The 19,457-nt window shown below is 48.8% G+C and overlaps 2 protein-coding genes across 2 annotated transcripts in view; one reads left to right on the top strand and one right to left on the bottom strand.

The window, feature by feature from the left end:
• Positions 1 to 4,277: 4,277 nt before the first annotated feature.
• Positions 4,278 to 8,376, bottom strand: LOC122391455 (splicing factor 3A subunit 2-like). The gene is made up of 3 exons (XM_043385370.1): positions 8,018 to 8,376; positions 6,829 to 7,549; positions 4,278 to 4,625 (listed from the first exon to the last, which is right to left on the bottom strand). The coding sequence occupies exons 2-3, from the start codon at positions 7,547 to 7,549 to the stop codon at positions 4,468 to 4,470; spliced, it is 879 nt and encodes a 292-aa protein (XP_043241305.1). The 5' UTR covers positions 8,018 to 8,376; the 3' UTR covers positions 4,278 to 4,467.
• Positions 8,377 to 18,222: 9,846 nt separating this feature from the next.
• LOC122391454 (pollen-specific leucine-rich repeat extensin-like protein 1) overlaps positions 18,223 to 19,457 on the top strand; it is a 37,568-nt gene continuing 36,333 nt past the window's right edge. Inside the window, exon 1 of the mRNA XM_043385369.1 lies at positions 18,223 to 18,339. The gene's annotated coding sequence lies outside the window, so the exon portion shown is untranslated. The remainder of the gene's footprint in view (positions 18,340 to 19,457) is intronic.

The following is a 19,457-nucleotide window of genomic DNA, read 5'->3' as shown; positions in this document are numbered from 1 at the left end:
CCGCTATTGGGACTCATCCCACGGTGGTAAAGGTAGCAAAGCGATTTGAATGCGGGTCATTGAAAGTGATCCGGTGAACACTGAGCTGAATATGGACGGCGGGAGGCGGGAAATGCTGAACTTTTCCAGGGATCCTGCCTGGGACCGATGTTGTACAACATCGCCTCCATCGGCGCCGCCTGCTACGTGCCGTCCGAGGTGAATGGCAGTATGGTCAGGATGGCCAGGTATGCCGATGACACCCAGCTGGTCGTCTCAGGACCCAAGGAGAGGCTGCCAGAGATCCAGACTGCACTGGAGGGTGTCCTGGACACTCTGGCCACCTACTTTCTCCAGAACGGCATGAAGATAAACGCTGCAAAAACCGAGATGATGGTCGCCGGAGGCCGATCGGCGCTACAGGCTGCCGAGAGGGATCCGGTCCGAGTGCAGTTCCTGGGAGAGACTCTGCAACCGGTGTCAACTGTTAAAAATCTAGGTGTAATCTTTGATAGCCGACTGACCTTTGAACCACACATTGATTATATCGTCAACAAATGTTTAGGCGTTCTTGTTGGCCTGATGCACGCCAGGCATGTGCTTCCTCCAAGCGTACTTCCGACTATACTGGACGCCTTAGTCATGTCACATGTGCGCTATTGTAGTCAGGTATTCGGCTGTGCCAGCAAAACGAGCTTAAAGCGACTGCAAAAAGTGCAAAACTTTGCTGCCAGAGTGATATCTGGCAGACGGAGGTACGATCATGTGTCCGACGTGATTAGGAATTTGGAGTGGCTCCCCGTCAGTGCGTTGATTGACATGAACGACGTATGTCTGCTACACGGTGTGATTAGCAGGGGTGAGCCTGAGGTACTGCGACAGGACATATCGTACAATAGAGATGTTTCCGAGCGCCAGACTAGGCAGTCCGGTCATTTACATATACCGCGTGTTCGAACCAGCCTTGGCCAAAGAACTTTTAAGCAGCGAGCGTGTAAACTGTACAACGAACATGTCATAGGAACGGAGCTTCAGGTCATGTCTGGTCCGCGCTTTAAGAAAGGTATTAAAAGTCACCTAGTCAGGTAGCTGGATAGGCGACCATACAAACATTTTAGCTGTGCTTTTAGTTTTAGCGTGCTTTTATACTTTTGCTGGTTTAACTGTTTATGTGTCTTTTTAACGCGCTTACTGTTTTGACGAGGGCTCGGAATAGCCACCTTGAGTGGAAGAGTGCCGATGATGTAAAATACAATACAATACAACTCAAACCACTCACTGGCACTCGGGTCCGGAGACAGGCTGTGGTGCTATGGTGCTGTGCTACGTTGCAGTCTCCAAAGCGAGCGCTGGTGTTTCCGCTCGTGCTGACGTGCCATATATAGTTGCATAGCTATTTTCGGCGCTCATTTGAGGTATTTCAGCATTTACTTTGGTTTGACAGTGACAATGTGCTTTGACTTTGGCAGTGACAGTGTAAATTTGCTTTGACCAAGCGCAATCAGCCACTGATACTTAATGCGTCTATCAGCATCTTATGAACATAGGTACATAATAAAGTGTTTAGGTATATTTTAACTCCTAACAATTTTTATCTATTAATAGCGAAAATCGACATAGTAACCAATGAGAGCTCATATGGCTAATAAAAAGCGATTGGGTTTTATTGCACTGGTTGCTTGTTCAAGTTCAGATCAGCTAGCGATTGTACAATTTCAAGCTTTTACGACCAAACATCATAATTCAAGGAACAATATTTCGACTGCCATTATAGTCGTTTATTGTTTTCGTTTCGAAACGAAAATTCGAAACGAAAACAATAAACGAATAGCAACCGAAAAAAAAACGTACCTTCACTTAGAACTTGTAATTTGTAGATATGTGTATGGTATAACGTATGTGTAGGTGTATTGCACTGCAAATTAAACGTTGGAGATGCTCTCAGGGAATGATAATCGGAAACTCTGCCAGACCTCACCGGTTTTAATTACTGCGCACACGAGTGGCGCGGCGCGCACGCATACCCTTTCCTGTTGACGATGAAGGTCGCATTGAGCACGGCTCACGGGAAACAGAGAATCGCGGCGGCGTCACTGCCGGTGCAATGTTAACCGATCTTTAGAAGGTGTTTGTAACCGTCACTCTGTTTTTATCCAAGATTCCTATAACTAGATAGTTTTTATCCCCGAACTGTCTTCTAAGCGTGACTCAACTAAAGGTCAGAATGTTTAAGCCATTGTATTTCTAGAAACAATAATATTAACACTATAAAGCGGGCGCTAAAATGCTCAATGTAGCACGATTTTATTCGTTTTTTACAAATAGATAAATATTTATCGAGCCGTTGATTATTCGTTGCATTCTAAATGTGACAGTTGTATTCATAGCTTTCCCAAGCAAACACATGCGTAATCCTTCTACGACGCGATGGAAAACCGCGACTGCTGTTCATCGCCAAGTTCTTGGTATTTACACCTGCGAATAATTGTTACATCAAACGCAGTTTGACTACAAATGCCGACCCAGAGTGTCCTGAATTGATACATTTTCAGTTACGCATTTTATTTAATAACCACAAAGACGGATACATTCCGTGGACGGCCGATTGCGACAGTCACACTTCTTTTGTGTGACCATACGAGCAAATGTAGCATTGTGGTTTTGTTGGGGCAAACTGTGGCGCACTTATGCCTCCTATGACGGTAATATTAGGTCGTTCAATAAGTAACGAACAATCGGTCATAACTTCTTTATTTCTTTATTTAACACTCAAACTTTCACAGATTATCGATCAAATGTTTCTGAATGCAGCCTATGCCTCAAACCAGCCGCCGCCCGCCTGCACACACTTCTCCCAGCGTTCCGGCCAACGCCGGAATTCCGCCCGGAAAAACGCGTTTTCTGTCTTTTTCACCCAGTTCATGACAGCGCACATGACTTCAGCGTCGGTCTCGAAGTGTTCACCACGGAGGCCATCCTTTAGGGGACCAAAGAGGTGAAAATCTGAAGGAGCCAGGTTCGGACTGAAGGGCGGCTGGGGCATGATATTCAGCCCTGTCTCGCGATCTCCTCGCGTGTGGCGTGAGACATGTGCGGACGAGCGTTGTCATGGTGTCATCCTGGTGGGCTTTCTTGAACCTGGGCGGACTATGGACAGCGGGCCGCTACATCACAGTCCTGCAGGAGACTGAGAAAAGCAATCCTGAAGAAGAGGCGCGGCTCGGATGTCAATAACATCACCATACACCATGACAACGCCCGACCGCACTTGTCTCACGCCACGCGCGAGGAGATCGCGTGACAGGGCTGAATATCATGCCCCAGCCGCCCTACAGTCCAAACCTGGCTCCTTCAGTTTTCCCCTCTTTGGTCCCCTAAAGGATGGCCTCCATGGTGAACACACGAGACCAACGCTGAAGTCATGTGCGCTGTCATGAACTGGGTGAAAAAGACGGAAAACGCGTTTTTCCGGGCGGAATTCCGGCGTTGGCCGGAACGCTGGGAGAAGTGTGTGCAAGCGGGCGGCGGCTGGTTTGAGGCATAGGCTGCATTCAGAAATGTCTGATCTATAATCTGTGAAAGTTTGAAAGTGTTAAATAAAGAAATAAAGAAGTTATGACCGATTGTTCGTTACTTATTGAACGACCTAATAAGAGGAAGTTGTTACATAAAGCGCTGAAACTCTTTTATCATACTTTACCACTGGCCTTAGGTAGCGCAGTGAGTGCAGCACGGCCTGCGTCCGAGCATCCTGATTCATGAGAAAGTGATGAGCGACACCCCTACTCTACCCGAGCGAGGGTGGTCACTTGGTCAGTCATGTGCAGGAAAAGGTACAAACATCTCAAGCGGAGGTCTAAGCAAAACTACATATTTTGCTGCTACTTTCCTCGCTGTTTGGCGAAATCCACGAATGTAGATGCATTGTATTGGTTTGTAAAATCTATTCGCCAGCTGTGAAAGTCGCCTTCTAGTTTGTCCGGGCAAACGCCAACTCTGACACATGTTGGCCTGTTTTTACATATAATGTAGTGCACTGGGTCAAGGATGCGTAGTGTGTGGTGATTTTTCAATAGAGCTTCCATGACAGGCTAGATGTTCTCCGGTGCCGACCGCCGACGCGAAGACCGACATATACTTTTATAGGTAGGATAAGTTGACTTGTACAATGTAGTACCGCTACAACTAGAACATGTTACCAATTAGGTATTATTCCCACTGTTTCCGACTCAGTGTTCAGTCCAAATTGGTTCAGAGGCAAGCGGAGCGATGCAAGACATGCAAGTAAATAGTAATTATTTGTTTCAGACATTTATTTTTAAAACATTTGGACTTTTACAGCTACATCAGAAAGGCAATATTTGCAGTGTTCCATGCAGACGAGCCATTGCTGCCGTCGCCATTTTAATGACGCCACCATTAGTGACGTCAGAATACCGCCGTCGCGACACAACCACCAATAGTGTCACAGCGCGGCCCCCGGTGACGTCACGCGGCGACTGCCGCCTTGCAGACGAACTGCTCCTGGCAGCGGTCGAAGCAGCACTTGAAGCCGAACCCGCAGCTGGCGTCACTGGCGCAGTTGGGCAGCCGGTTCACCGCGGACCCCGTCTGGCACACGTCCGGCACCCGCGGGCACTGGCCACCTGAGGGGAAGACGGGGATGTTAGTGGGCACTGGCCACGTGCGGGGAGAAAGGGGGAGTAAGTGGGCACTGGCCACCTGAGGGGGGGGGGGCGTCAGTGGGCACTGGCCGCCTGAGGGGGGAGACGGGGATGTTAGTGAGCACTGGCCACCTGAGGGGGAGATGGAGGGCGTCAGTGGGCACTGGCCACCTGAGGGGGAGATGGGGGGGGCGTCAGCGGACCCCGTCTGGCACACGTCCGGCACCCGCGGGCACTGGCCACCTGAGGGGGAGATGGAGGGAGTCAGTGGACGCTGGCCCCCTGAGGGGGAGATGGGGGGGGCGCGTCAGCGGACCCCGTCTGGCACACGTCCGGCACCCGCGGGCACTGGCCACCTGAGGGGAAGACGGGGATGTTAGTGAGCACTGACCACGTGCGGGGAAAAGGGGCGTCAGACCCCTGCGGGGGAGAACGGGGCGTCAGTTGCAGATCCGGCAAGAAGGGAAGCAACGAGAGGGGGGAATATGTTTTCTAATGCGAGTGAATTAGTGGCAGGTAGCTCCTCTGTAAATACACTACACAGACGGAGAGATTATCACAGAAAAGCGAATGAACCGCCACATATGAGCTTTTAGGGGTGACAAACAAAAACAAAACCAACTGAATGAGAAATGCTCATTTCTGCTTACATTTCATTGACTCACTCCAATTCATGAAAGCATGCAGTGCGTTCGAGGAGGTTGACGCTCTCGGAAATTTTACTGAGGTAAGTGACGTAACATACCTCGGTATTCCAATTCAACCCGACGTTTTGCGACCTCTAGTTTACGAAACACATCGCTGAACGACATTGCCGGCCGCAGTTCCGCTGAAGCCGGGAGGAAGGGTCGCACCGGCGGGGGAGGTATAGGTATATTGGCGCGGTGAAAAATGTACCCATTATCTGTTCAGCGATTCCCGGCGGTGGCGCCGGGCCAGGGAAGGCCGGCGGCCGCGGAGGTCGCCGCTCCTCCGTCGAGGACCGGGGACAGCCGGTAAACAACGCCGTTTTCCGAACGCCGCCCGTTTCCCTCGTTCTCAGCCCGCGGTTATCCTCGTCCGGCCTGGGAACGAGCGGCTGCCGGTCGCGACCAGGCTCAGGGTTCGGCTGAGATTTCACTCAGGCATGAACGGGCTGCATGTTGACAAATAGGCTTAATTAGGCGCAGGGGCGCGGGAACTACTTTCCGACTGGGGGGGCACACCATAATAGAGATTAACCTAGGGTACCCCCAAATCTAGTTTTCTCACCGGTTTTAGGCCACTTATTTTTCACCCCTCGGCTTTTTCAGCAAAAAAAGAAAACATTTGCAAAAAAAGTGTGGTATTCCGTCTCAAAGCTGTGGGGGCACCGCCCCCACGGCCCCAGAGTTGGGGGGGCAAGCTGCCCCCCCTGCCCCCCCGGCTCCCGCGCCTATGATTAGGCGTGCTTAGCAACTGGACTTGTCGAACCACAGAGCTGGTGACTGATCAGGTGAGTTTTCCCGTGCTGGTTATGTTGCGACTGTGAAGCACAGTGCTGTTTACTGGCAACGGGCTGTTGCAGGGATGTTGCTATAGCTTTACACTCAGCACGTTCTACCGCCGCGCCAGCTAACTATACCCACTGGACCGGAGACTACAACTGTTAATGGGGCACATTTTCCTCTCCTCTATCACTGCTCACCACATGCCAAACGATTGACGCAGAACGGAAACGGAACGCGTCATGAAGAAAGTGGGATACTGCAGCAACAATAGCAGTACACAGGGAGAGAGCAAATAAGTAGCTATGTACTACATGTCAGCGATGTTGCTACACCAATACACATGCACGTCGAAGGAAAGACACACTGTAATTGTACAGACATTGTTAGCTGCCCCTCTGACATACATCCGTTAAATGCTGGACGTGATCTAGAGCGACAGCCTGGCTGTTCTGTAGGTAAACCTGCAACGATCCGACGCAAATCTGGGACGGCGGTGAAAAACACCTACTTTTCCCTCCAGAGCAGTAGAATAAGTCCGCTTAACGGCATCAAGGCTCTTCAACCGCCTCTATAACGGAACCAGAAGCACCCACCTCTATATAACGGCTACCTTTGTGACGACTACAATGGCACCCTTCTCTATAACGGCTGCCTCTATAGTCTATAAACACTACAACAGCTACCACCTTCACACAGCAACAGAAACAGCTACCCACCTGTGTATCGGCAGCAGAAGTAGTTGCCGGTCGGGTCCAGACACCAGTTGAGGCAGACCACTGCCGGAGGCGACAGGTGCGCCCCGCTGTACCCCACCTGCAGTCCGACCAGCGGCGCCGACAGCTGAACGAAGCCACCCTGAGGGCTGTGGAAGCCGCCCTGAGCGCTGTGGAAGCTGCCCTGGGGGCCGTGGAAGCCGCCCTGAGCGCTGTGGAAGCCGCCCTGCGGGCCGTGGAAGCTGCCCACGCTGGAGAACGAGCCCACGCTGACGCCGCCGGAGACCGGTAGAGAGCTGAAGAAGGAGGTCCGCCGACCGGCCTCCTGGGCGCGGACCGGTACCGGCACCGGCGCGGGGAGGAACGGCGGCGGCCGCCCGGCGCCCTGGGACAGACCCGCTGGGGAGAGCGGGATCAGTCCGGTGGCGGCGACCGTAGGAGGGCCGGAGGGGATGATCTGAGTGCCGGAGGGGATGATCTGAGGGCCAGAGGGGATGATCTGAGGGCCGGAGGGGATGATCTGAGGGGCGGCAGGGTTAATCTCAGTATCCTCAGAGATTATCTCAGAGTCTGCCGGGTTGATGCCGGGGTCTTCAGGAGTAAACTCAGGAGCGGCGGGGTTGACCTCGGCGGCAGCCAAGTCGGCCGATGGTGTCGGCAGCAGGCAGCCGCTGAGACGACCTCCAGACGTCAGGCCGAGACAGAGCGCTAACACCAGCAGCATCTGGGGACCGCGGGGGAGGGGGCCGTCAAACACTAACCAGCAGCAGCATCTGGGGGCCGGGACACAGAGGTCAAACACTGACCGGCACGCCAGCAGCAGCAGCAGGTGGAGAACGAAGCCCACCAGCATCTGGGAACTGGGGTTGACCCCTCAAATAGGCCGATACAAGAGAGAGGCCGCCAACGGAACTCCTCCGCCGTACACTGCACCGTCCTTAGATCCCAATTCTTATCATTATACTATAGACACGACAAGGTGTCAAGGCATATCAGCAATACGAAACCTATCCCTATCAGGAATAGCCTATCTTCCTGGGTATTGCACTTGATCCATAATTCATGATCAGGACATTTATCCTTGAAAGAATTAGACGATAAGTTTTTCATGCATACGCTTTTGCGTCAATTGGAGGAAACGAAACTGGGCGCGATATGAAAAGATGTAAATCTCTCATGATCGGTCACTTACCTCTGTGCTGATCTAATATCCTGCGGTCTGGGAGTGTTTCCAACGCTCCTCCTCGCCGCGAACTGCTCTGAATGCTGCCGCGCCCGCACCTCCACACAAAACTCCGTACCGCCGCCGGGTCCTGGCTATTTATCTGGGCCATGGGGCCTCCTCGGGGCCCTGGGACCCTCTGCGGCACAGGGAGGGACGCAGGTCCGACCCTAGCCGCGGGCACGGCACGGGCACAACACGGAGAGGTGAGTGACCCGTGGGATAGTACGCACAGCCGGACGATACATCGCCAGCCCCCGGGGCGAGTGGACAAGTCAACACGGACTGTACACCGTTCAACTGGACTTCCCGAAACCCTGGGGAGCGCGGCAGACTTTAGAAGCAGAACAACGGCTCAATAGAACGGGTGTGAATCTCGTTCATCGGGCATTTGTGTAGCCTTGTATTTTTTAAGCAAAAAAGCTTATAAATTTAAAAACATCGCAACAAACGGTTGTAAATGATATTTATTTATCCATATTCACCACCATCGTTGGCTTCGAGGTGGTCGGTGCGACTGCTGTTTCCCGCGCAAGTGGCTTATGTGGAGAAGAGCAGCGCGAAACCTACTGCAAAAGTGTACCATTTTTAAATCTATCTCAGGTAAATAATCATGTTTTGCTTTAGTTTCGGGCTACACTGGGGCAAAAATTATTGAAAAACATGGTTATTTGATTTTTGCCTCACTGTAGCCCGTAACTAAACCGAAACATAACAAAACTAACGTCAACAAAATGAACCCACCATGGTTAACCCATGGCATCTTGAAGAAGAGCGGGAGCTTCCTTTATTTTCTCAGTTACTTCTTTTCTCTTCTTAGACCTACCGAGACAATCATCCAAATGCATCAACATATGCTGAATTTGATTGAAGCGATAGGACTACCTGATGTAGAAAATCACTTATCGATCGGTCCCCTGCAGTTAACGACAAAAAGGCTTTGAAAAGCGTCACGGAGCCGCTTTGGGTTGGGCGCTCATGAACGAGTATTTTACTTCAATCCACAGATAGGTAGGTACACTCACTCGTTTGCTGTACTCGGCCCCTTGTTTATCAAAGCTTTTTCCTTTTCGATTTATATGACATCATTTCAGCATGGTTAAAGCGCGATAAAAATTGTTATTAAAAACAATTAACAATTCAGCATCATGAGACCATCTGTCCTGACTTTAAAAGATCGTGAGAGCCAAAGAACATTGTAAATCATCCGCATTGCACCTTGTGTTGCCTGTTGGTGAATGTCTTCACTGACAGTAATAGATTGGAGCCATTATGCGTAGACGCCATACACATTGCGCAGCTCTCTTTGAGGGGCTTGTCACTGGCTCAGCCTCTAGACTATTCTTTCGCGGCAAACAATGGACACCGTTCACTTCTACAAACACAATAAAACATTTTTCGTTTTATCACGATAGCATGTTAGCAGTTTGGCTTGTAATGATGTTCAAATGCACACATATAGGAGACCAAATAATGACAAAATTACGTCGTTCTGTTGAAACACGAGCCTTCGTTTTAGTTTCCTGCACGAGATTCTTTATTTTTTAAAAGTCTGACATCATCGGCAACAATGGAGAGCCCGTGCTGGGGACACGGAAAGGCGCCCACAGTTGGCGAGTCGCTGACACAAAGTCACCCAAGGTCGGTACGCCTCAGCTCCATCCATCAACGAGTCAGCGCAGATATGGTTACTTAGTCACCAATTAGCTCAGCTAATCACAGACAGCGCAACGTTCAGCCTGGCACGAACACAAGGAAGATGCGCATGGATAAACAAGGCAATCTGGTTCGCTGGTGTGTTCAACTTGGTATTCAATTATTGTCCTATGTATCGAACTAATGAGATTAGCTCTACATACATTCAATAAAGCTGGCTGAAGTGGGCAACATAAATGCAAATGCATCCATGTTTGCGACCGGTGTAGTTTCACTGCACGGGAACTATTAAATCGCCTGCTTTATAGCAATTTCTCTTTCATGAAGCGAGGTATTGTGGACCAATTTGTGGACAATAGACCCACCAACATAGGTGTGCCACTGTTAGCCATTCATTACTACCCATATGTGTCCCTGCGCCTTATAAGGTCCCCCGAATGTACCGTCATTGTGCTTGTACTCAGCAAACAACCCAGTTTGATATCAATAGTACCTACTGCTCCAAGGAAATGCCGCGAGGTCACGGTTCAGCACAGCCGACACTTCTGGCGAATTATGCAGCCCGTATATGCTTGTTCCTGTGCAATGAACTGTGGAGATAGGTTTACCAGTAACTTGTCCATCGATGGTAGTCTAAGTGGCGATTTAATGTTGTAATTACTAATTAAACAAAAAATGTTCTAGGCTTACCCAACGCGAGCTACTGTCATCACCCTTATTTTACAGCCCGTTGTTATTTTGTACGATGGCCAATAAGAGTGAAAAGGCAAACTTATTTGGATATATAATTTAAAAAAATGTCTTGTTACGGGCCGAAGCTGATTAAAATATGCATAGCTTTAATCACTTTTCGAGTGCTGAAAACATGTAGAAAAGTATAATCCGAAGCCACGGTACGCGCCAGTCGCCTAATGGCAATGTTGTCGAATTCACTTTCGGTGTTTTGGGGAACATTAACCCGGCAGGAGGTGGGCCTCCCAGCCACCTTCCGCGCGGTGGGGGGGGGGGGGTATTTTTTTGCCCCCCCCGTATCTCCGAAAATACTGGACGGATCCGAAAAATTCAAACGGCGTTCGATAGCCCTGTCAAATTTGTTGTGGAAACCAAATTTCATTGACCTCGGGGTCACCGATGACGTCACACGTCAGGTCAAAGATAAAATGTTTCACCGTTCACGGGGCTTCTAGGGAAAGCGCTATAACACGAGTAAAACGCATTTTGTCGAAAATCAGCGATAGGGCGTCAGTTGTTTAGTACATACATATGTTGCTATTAGAGGTCACTGGTCATACCAAGTCAGGTCACTGGTCAGGTCACCAAAGGTCACCAAGGGTCACCACATGAACCCAACTTTACTAAGGTTGTGCGATGCATTGTTTATGGCCAGTTTTTCATTTCCAACTCAATGGTGTTGGTTATAAGACCATCAGGTACGGTTTAGGTCACTTTCTGGTGGAGGTCCGGTCAAGGTCAGGTAAAAAAGGTCAAATTTCAAAGTTGATATTTTTGCATAAAATGGGTATTGATTCGATGCAGCTCGTCACGGGGAGTCTAATGGTGGTCTTTGTTTTGCGCTTCGAGGTTAAGAATTGCTAAAAACTGAGTTTGAAAATTTGACGTCATCAATTTTGAAGTTTTTTTTGGACGCCATTTAATTGCGTCCCAGAAAAGCTATTTCTGGCACCTAAAAGCTGACTCGCCCCAAAATTGGTCCTCAGGACCTATTTGGTGGATACCAGCACCAATCATGGAAAATGACCTTAATTAGCTGTTTCTGGCACCTATTCATCGGTACGCCTTACTCTTTTTTCTGAATCTGGCACCTAAATGCTGAGCGTAGCACCAATCTAGTAGAAAAATGAACTACTGGCTGGTAGAATCATGTTGTTCTGGTATAATGACCCCTGTAGTCTAGCCTAAAGGTTGCCAGTGCAGCTACACTCTAAGACAGCCCCGTAGTGATCTCAGCATTGTATATGACGTTTAAGTAAGCAAATAATATTGATTTGTTTGAAAAAAAAACAATGTCATTTAAATATTTAAAAGCATTTATTTGTAATGCTTAAAAGAAAACATTTTTGTGAGTAATTGTCTCGATTTTGACCATTAAAACGGGTATTGTATTTTTTGACGTCATCAAATAGCTCCAAAAAAGAAATGTAATGTTTTCATTCCGTTCAAGGCCGCTGAAGAAACGCGGGATCTTGCGTGGGACATTGTCCGTTGTTTGCCGCGCAGAGTTGTGCCGTGGTTGTGCCTTTTTCATCCGTTTCTTACTTATGTCATATGTGTGCATGAAGCTTTGATTTTGTTTTTGGTTATTGTGTGGCCGGTCAGTCAAACGCCCCTGTAGAAACCGGATGCTGCGTTTGATCGAGATGGAGTCAGACGATGATTGCAGAAAGCTAATAATATTGAAAAGAGGGCCGGTTGCGTGGCATGTCTGTTCAGAGTTTACATTTTGCTTTACTCCAGTTTATGACCTGAGAGCCTGGCTGGAAGTGACGGATCCAAACTTTTCACGTTAAAATGGCTGAGGGTGCAATAATCTCTAATCTCTACATAACGGGCTGGTATAGGAGCGTCTTGCTATGCTGCACCATGGCTGGCTAGTGATTCTCTTTTGGCTAGAAATGGCATTAATCATTATCTCCACTGGCGAAAATGGCACTTGACATCACCGAATGCAACGTTCATGTTTGTTAGGATACATAAAATCAGGAAGATTACGCGAATTAGGTAGGCAAACGTGGAATAAAATAGGTGCTGGATGTTTTGGTTTTGGTGCTGAATCAGCAAACAGCAAATACGGAGTTCAACTAGACGATCTGGCAACTTTAGGCTGTGTGGAAGCAATTAGGTGCCAGATTCAGATATTAGGGTCGAATAAGCATTTTGGGGCTGATCAGCAATTAGGTGCCAGAAACAGCTTTTTAGGGACCAGAAACAAATATTCCCCGTTTTTTTTTTCGCTATACCTAACTTGGCCAAAAAAGAGGTATCGATCTCAAATTTGGTATGTAGATAGAAGGCGATAGGGACTATCACATAGGTATATTCCGTTTTTTTCGAAATTCATTTTTTTTGGATTTTTCGGCTATTTTATTCAAAAAATCTATTTTTTGACTTTTGGGGGTCAAAATCCAAAAAATTCGAAAAACCGAAATGACATTTTTGTAGCCTTCTTGATTCCACACCTTTTATGTCAAGAACATTTTTCTGTATCTCTAAAGCTGTAGGCCTGACAGCTCTTCCCGCTAAACCTTTTTTGGGTCAAAAATGGCAGAAATGACGTCACTCTGACGTCATTAGCGGCCAACCTATCATAGCCTTTTGAAAAATGTTTGGTCACCATGTGCGCTACCTACTCCCGGGAAGGTACTGAAAGTTTGGTGACGATCGGCGTAGCGGTTCTCGAGATATATCGAAAAAACGAAGGGGGGGGATGCCCCCCACCGCCTGGAAGGTTAAAAAAGAATATCTTGGCAGCTATATAACGTTAAAACTAAACCGTGGTCACCTTCTGCGATCATCGTCTCTGACAGAAAGCAAAGCATGTAACTCAATATGCCACTTCCAGTTCCACCATACTTGCGTTGCCGTTGCATTTCTTATTTTGATAGATGATAATTGTATTTAACAAGTAAATGTTTCCTCCTGCCTGGAACACAAAGCAGTGTCATAAATGGCGACACCATCCATCTAATAAGGCACGTGCCGTCAGTCTGCCCTGCGATTACCGTTACCCGAACCCGTTCGCCGTCATCCATTGAATACAGCCTTCGTCGGTACCGCTGAGGCCAAAACGACAACTCACCCAAGAATGGCTGTCGATTTTTTACGTCCGACCTTCTGTGTCATTATCGCGTCTCCGTTCAGGATTCGATGAGATTTTCCCTGGTTCGGGTGGCGCTGCTTGCCTCACAAGTGTTGGTGACCTGAGAAGTGAGAAGGATGACTGGGCGGCGTAAAGTAGAGTTGCCTCCTCAGCCGAATGTGCTCTGGACTGCAACGATGATGATGGCGATGATAATGAAATCATTTAACACGCGCAGTGGAAGGGGGGGCGGATTTCGCCCACCCCTCCTGTTTTTCGCCAATAACTCGCGTCGCAAGCATAATATCAATGTTAAATTTTGGCTACCTGTCCAGAATTGAATTGCGGATCTTCTCGTGCAAAAAGTAAGAAAATCGGTTCACAACTTTTCTAGTAATAGCGGTGTAAAGTCAAACATCCTGCCGCCGCGGCGGCGCGGCGGCGCGGCGGCCGGCGCTAGCCGTTACGCGCCGCCTGAATTGTAGACTGTGCCGGGGCGGGACGGTTCCGTCTTTACATCGCGCTCCTTACCGCTGAATAAATTAGATTCGCGTCAAATTGGGGGAGAAGACTGAGAAATGCACAGGCAATCATATGGTTAAAGAATTTTGAAAATCGGCCGGTAACAACTTGAGTTATGAGTGTGTAAACACAAAATTGTGATTGCCGCGTTTCCCGCGTCGGCCGATGCCGCTTCAGCCGGCGACATCTTACCCTTAGCAGGCTTCTAACTGCCATATTTATTGTTGGATTATCTAGAAATTCACCATACATACTCACAAATGTTTGTTCTTTCGTATAGTGAAAGATTTAAAAAAATCGGCCGGTAACTTTTTGAGTTATCGGCGTGTAAACGCAAAAAAGTCGCTAATATGGCAGATTTGACCACATTTGACCTCATTTGACCTTGAAGATATTGACCTAGGGTCATGAAATTCACACACAACAGAGTTCCCCATAGCCCCCACCTACCCTCCAAATTTCGTCTTTCTAGCTCCACTGGGAGCTGAGATCTTAGGGGGGGGGGCGACATCCGCCCCCCCCCCTTCCACTGGGCGTAGTACTCGCAACCCTTCCACTGCGCGTGTTAAGTGAGAAAATACCTTCATCCCCGAATAAGTCATGATGAGGTAGAACAATTTTATGAAGGCTCCAAATGACGACGGCGACACTGCGTCACAATGTCCCGCGACTGACCCTGAACCTGAGACCGAATGCGTTCAGCTATCCTCCTTAGTCATCGCTTTCCCTCCCAAATTATCGCAGCTCGACGAACCGTTTACCTTACGATCGGTCGGACAGAGACGTTCTCCAAACTCGGCTGTGCACCAGGCGCAAAATTCGACCACAGCCTTATCACCTCTAATAAAGCGACCATTTGCCACCAAAATCACCATGAGAACTCTGAAATTGTCCCAACCGCAGCCACTTACCTTCACGCATAGTGCCGCTCATGAGGCTTAGTTGGTTCCCCGGTGATGGGTTAAACACTCTGGCATATACGATAATTTAGGCCTGAACACCACTAGCTGGAACTCCCGCGCCGTTCAAAGCGACAAAGCTGTCTCGTCTTCCCTTATGACAAGTCTCGGAATTAAGCTGGCTCGAGGATGGTCGGACCAAAAGTCAAAGAAGAACTCATCCCTGAGCCAGACCGCCCCGGAGGCCACTCCTCCAGCGTGATTCAAAATCAACTAAAATTGTACATATGACATTGGACACAATCAATATAGATCAAATACAAGTTCGTTGAGACTCAAAATAGCAAACTCGCTTTACCTTCCAACAATGTCATGAGCGTCAAAGTAACAAAGGTTACGATTCGAACCTTAAAGTCGCGAAGCTGTTTACTCATCGTTGCTCAAGCAAATCAATTATCAAATATCTTAGATCGACTGTACTCATGCTCGGAATCGTGTCTATTGGTTCCAACTAAGCCTATGTTCCCAAAGCGGAATGCTCAGAACGTTTTATAATTGATGTAAGATTGGACTAGATATGAACTTTTGCACACAACATGCAAATCATTATTCTGATAGGTCGTGCTCTAGAACGTCCCACACAGGTCAGCTGACCAATTGCTACAGCAACTGTTGGTAGTTGGTACCCACACTACTGAATTTCGTAATCGCTACAGCCACACGAGCCACGGCGCAGGGCTGCTCCCCTGTCGGTCTCCCAATCAATGTCAATTACTGGGTCTCCGGTTCAGGCTTCTGAGCCAACCTCTGAGTCTGTCCACAGAGGTTGGTGAATGAACAGCGAAACAATCGGCAGACGCTGACCCGGGCGGCCCGTGATTACCCTCCCGTCCGTCCAATAAACCATTGTTTGGTTGGCACGGTTTGCCAGGATGGTCAGAGGGGAGGATCATCACAATATCACATTTACGTAATGGTCTGGTAGTGATTTGGATCAGAATCAGAGGAGCACGAAAATCAGTGGAGGCAGTTCAGCGCAGAGACACATTTCTGTACTTACATCAGGGAAAACAGCTTCATAAATCGACATAACTATGCAAAAAAAAGACCACAAACATATATCCAGAATGGAAAAGGTGTTACTTTGGCTCGGCAAATGCCTATCTGCGAGAACCGCCGCAGCTGCATGGCAGAGTTCAGAGGAGCAGAGTAAAGAGCACTAGGGCAGAGGAGCGTTCAGAGGGACGCACCCGCCCTCCTGAGCTACAGAGCACAGAGCCCTTATATCTATTATTGAAACAACGTAGAAGCTAAAGGTAAAAATTGCAGACACGCAATGCGCAAGAATTTCAATCGTATCAGCAAGACGATATTAGTTATGAACCACCAAGTACTCAGCGCAGAGAGCAGTAGCGCTTTTGCTGTTATGCCGCTACCACAGGTCACCTTTGGTATCATGGGACTACGAAGATTGTTTGGGCACGAGTCCCCATGTCACGGCACGAGCCCCCAGTCACCTCGCCACGAGTCCCCTGTCACGGGAGAACCCCGTGTCACGCCACGAGTCCCCTGTCACGGGAGAACCTCGTGTCGCGCCACGACCCCTGTCACGGCACCCCCAGCGCAGTGGAGTCGCCTGCGGGCAGTGAGTAACACCGCCTCCGCAATGCACCGCCCCGGCCCAAACGGGTCAGGGACGGCCTTCAGAGGGTGACACACTGAGGTGCACAACTAACTCCAATTTATCAGCATTATACCAAACTGAGTCGTGTCGTGATTTAGGGGCTCACCGTGCTTAATGACCTAGTCAGGATAAGCAGGCGTTCTGCAACAGTAGTTCATATTTAGAAAGTAAGTCTCGTAGGACGTGGTTATGCAAATTAGACTTGGATAAAGACATCTATTAGCAAACGTCACAGCACTCTGTTGCGACAATATTCACCAGTATCATCTTATACTGTGTCATGTCGAGACAAATATTGTATAAAGAGGAATGCTTGCAGTGCTCCATAAACTTTAAATGAGGGCCAACCAAAGACGAACCAATCAGCATAGAAGATTAACCCGGCGGCCGCTGCGCGCGGGCCTCCGCGCCACCCGTCACCCGCTGGGTAGCGGGGGGGGGGGGGCAACTGATTGCCCCCCCTTTATTTTTACGACGATATAGTCCCAATGCGAAGAGCTAGGGAAACGAAATTTTACACACATTCTTCTGGGTAGATAGCCAAGGTTGTGTTCACATTTGTTGTCGATCCCACTTGAAATGACGTCACTGTGACGTCAGAAGCCGAATTATAGAGTTGCGTCTCTGGTTTCCACACGATATATCCGATATACTGGATCGAATCTATAGGACCGATCACTGGTCAGGAATTAGTTGCAACTTGCAACTTGCAAGTGTATTTAGATGCGTCAGGATGGCAGCAGATGCTGTTTAGTTCATCTACCTACCCTTGCGTTTCATGCTTAGCGACATCAGAAACCCTCCATACAGGAAAACGACAAAATTGTATGACGTCATTGTGGCGTTATCTTGGGTGCTACAATTACGAAAATATGACCTAGGTATTCATTTGAAGCTATATCAAATTTCAAGTTCATATCTTATCAGGCTTCGGAGATATGAAAATAGGGTAAGGGGAGGGTGGGGGGGGGGGGCAGCTTCACGCCCCCCCCCCCCCCAGCGGCTCGTGGGTTAAGAAATGCCTGGCACGATGCGTCTGGCCGGGGGAGAAGCTGCAGTCTCATCTCTAAGTGACTCAGTTGAATATGTCTGCCTGTCCTGCCCGCGCCCGTAGCCGTCGGGAGCAGCCCGGAACCTGGCTCTCTGCAACTCTTCCCGCCAGTGTTATCTGCGCACTTTATCTCCGCCTCAGATCGATCACAAACGACCGTCTGGGCCCGGGGCCTCATACCACAGACGTGCATTGGCCACCAGTAACCGCCACCTGTCCAGGACACAGCCTCCCGGATCCGGATCCGGATCTCGGACCCCGCCCGACGGACCCCGCCCGAGGCGACACGGGAACTAGAGCACTTACGAGGCAGGCATTCCGCTCCACACCGGACCAGGGCACGCAGCGTGAGGTCATCACATATTAGATGACGTCACACCAGTCTGAACCCCATGGCGGGTGTGACGTCACCGAGGTCAATTTGACGTCACCGAGGAAGCCGCGGCGGCGGCGGCGGCGGCGGGGAGGGGGGGGGGGGCGACTGCGGCGGGTCTATAAGAGGAAGCGGCGCCGCGCCGGCCCGGTTATTGCCGTGTCAGTGCCCACGTGTCGTGTCGGTGTCAGTCGGTGCAGCGCGCGGTGACACTCGGCCGACACCAGGCGGAGCGCGCAGTGAGGTACACCGACACTCAGCACTCACCGCAGCTACAGGAGCACTCTCCGGTGAGTGCCGGCGTCCGGAGACACGAGTGTCAGGGCCCCGGAGACTTGTGCAGCTTTGTGTAGATCCCAATAATCCGCATTTCTGAGGGAAGCATGCTTCACGGATTCAATTGGTCAGCGTCTACAACTGCATTCTACAAATCCATCCATCACTTGTTATGCAAGGTCATGCACTATGCAGGGTCATTCGAGGTCACTTATGAATAATCTGGACGTTTTCAAACAATAATTCATCATCCAATGTCTCTGAAGACACAATGGTTATGTTGTGGTGTGGGACCATTTTCCGAAATAATTCGTCAAAGAACAAAGCACGATTTCTGTGCAATCGGCATGACATGAAAGGTTATCTATTTTACTGGAACCTTTACATTTGGAACTATTGGATTCCAATCCTGGAAAAAAACACATTTTTGTTTGTTAAATTACAGCCCAACTAGAGTTCAAACCCGAAAGGATCGTCTCAACCAAGATTACTTTACTAATAGTCTCAACCCCCCATGGCCCAATATTATAAAATGCCGTATTATTCTATTCACGACACATAGTAACATTTACAGTGATGCCAGTGCTGACAAAGGGTTATCCGAGTCAAGGAAATGATTCTTTATTAGACCGTCAACATACGATTGGCTGAAATGCATAAAAACCATTTTACATTTGATAGCTCCGTTTTCTGCACCTGAACTTCAGCCAGTGCTGCCATATCCATCCCACGGCATTGATAAGATTGAGCCTCCGTGACGTTAAATGATGCAGAGAGGCAGGTATTGGTGATGCTGGGAATTAATCAAAAAGATAAAAAGAAAAGGTTCTGCCAATTCTGCAAAATGCGTAATGTTTTTGTTTTCACTTGTCAAAGTCTGGTTTTCCCTGTCCATTGCTATATGATGACATGAGCATGTTGCCGTTTGTGTTGACGAAATTGCTCAAGATGTGAAAATATAGGAAAAATAAGTTTTCATTTGACACCATCAAAACATGAAACACGTTTTTAACAATATTTAACCTTAGCTGAACTGACGAAATCACCACCAATGCGACCATTGCTGAGTAACTCTTGTAGTTTTTCTTTTCTTTTTAGCTAGACGTTGCAATAAAATTACTTCAGTTACCTA

The sequence above is a fragment of the Amphibalanus amphitrite genome, unplaced genomic scaffold (genome assembly GCF_019059575.1).
Source record: "Amphibalanus amphitrite isolate SeventyFive unplaced genomic scaffold, NRLGWU_Aamphi_draft 000438F_arrow, whole genome shotgun sequence".
NCBI classification, from domain to species: domain Eukaryota; kingdom Metazoa; phylum Arthropoda; class Thecostraca; order Balanomorpha; family Balanidae; genus Amphibalanus; species Amphibalanus amphitrite.
The sequence above is the reverse complement of the archived record's forward strand: the minus strand, read 5'-3'. Positions and strand labels throughout refer to the sequence as shown.

Bases quoted from the DNA above. Each gene is read 5' to 3' on its own strand.
- LOC122391455 (XM_043385370.1), bottom strand. From the start codon at position 7,549: ATGCTGCTGGTGTTAGCGCTCTGTCTCGGCCTGACGTCTGGAGGTCGT. The intron at 4,626-6,828 runs GTGGGTAGCTGT...TCTTCCCCTCAG, and splicing joins CTTCTGCTGCCGATACACAG to GTGGCCAGTGCCCGCGGGTG.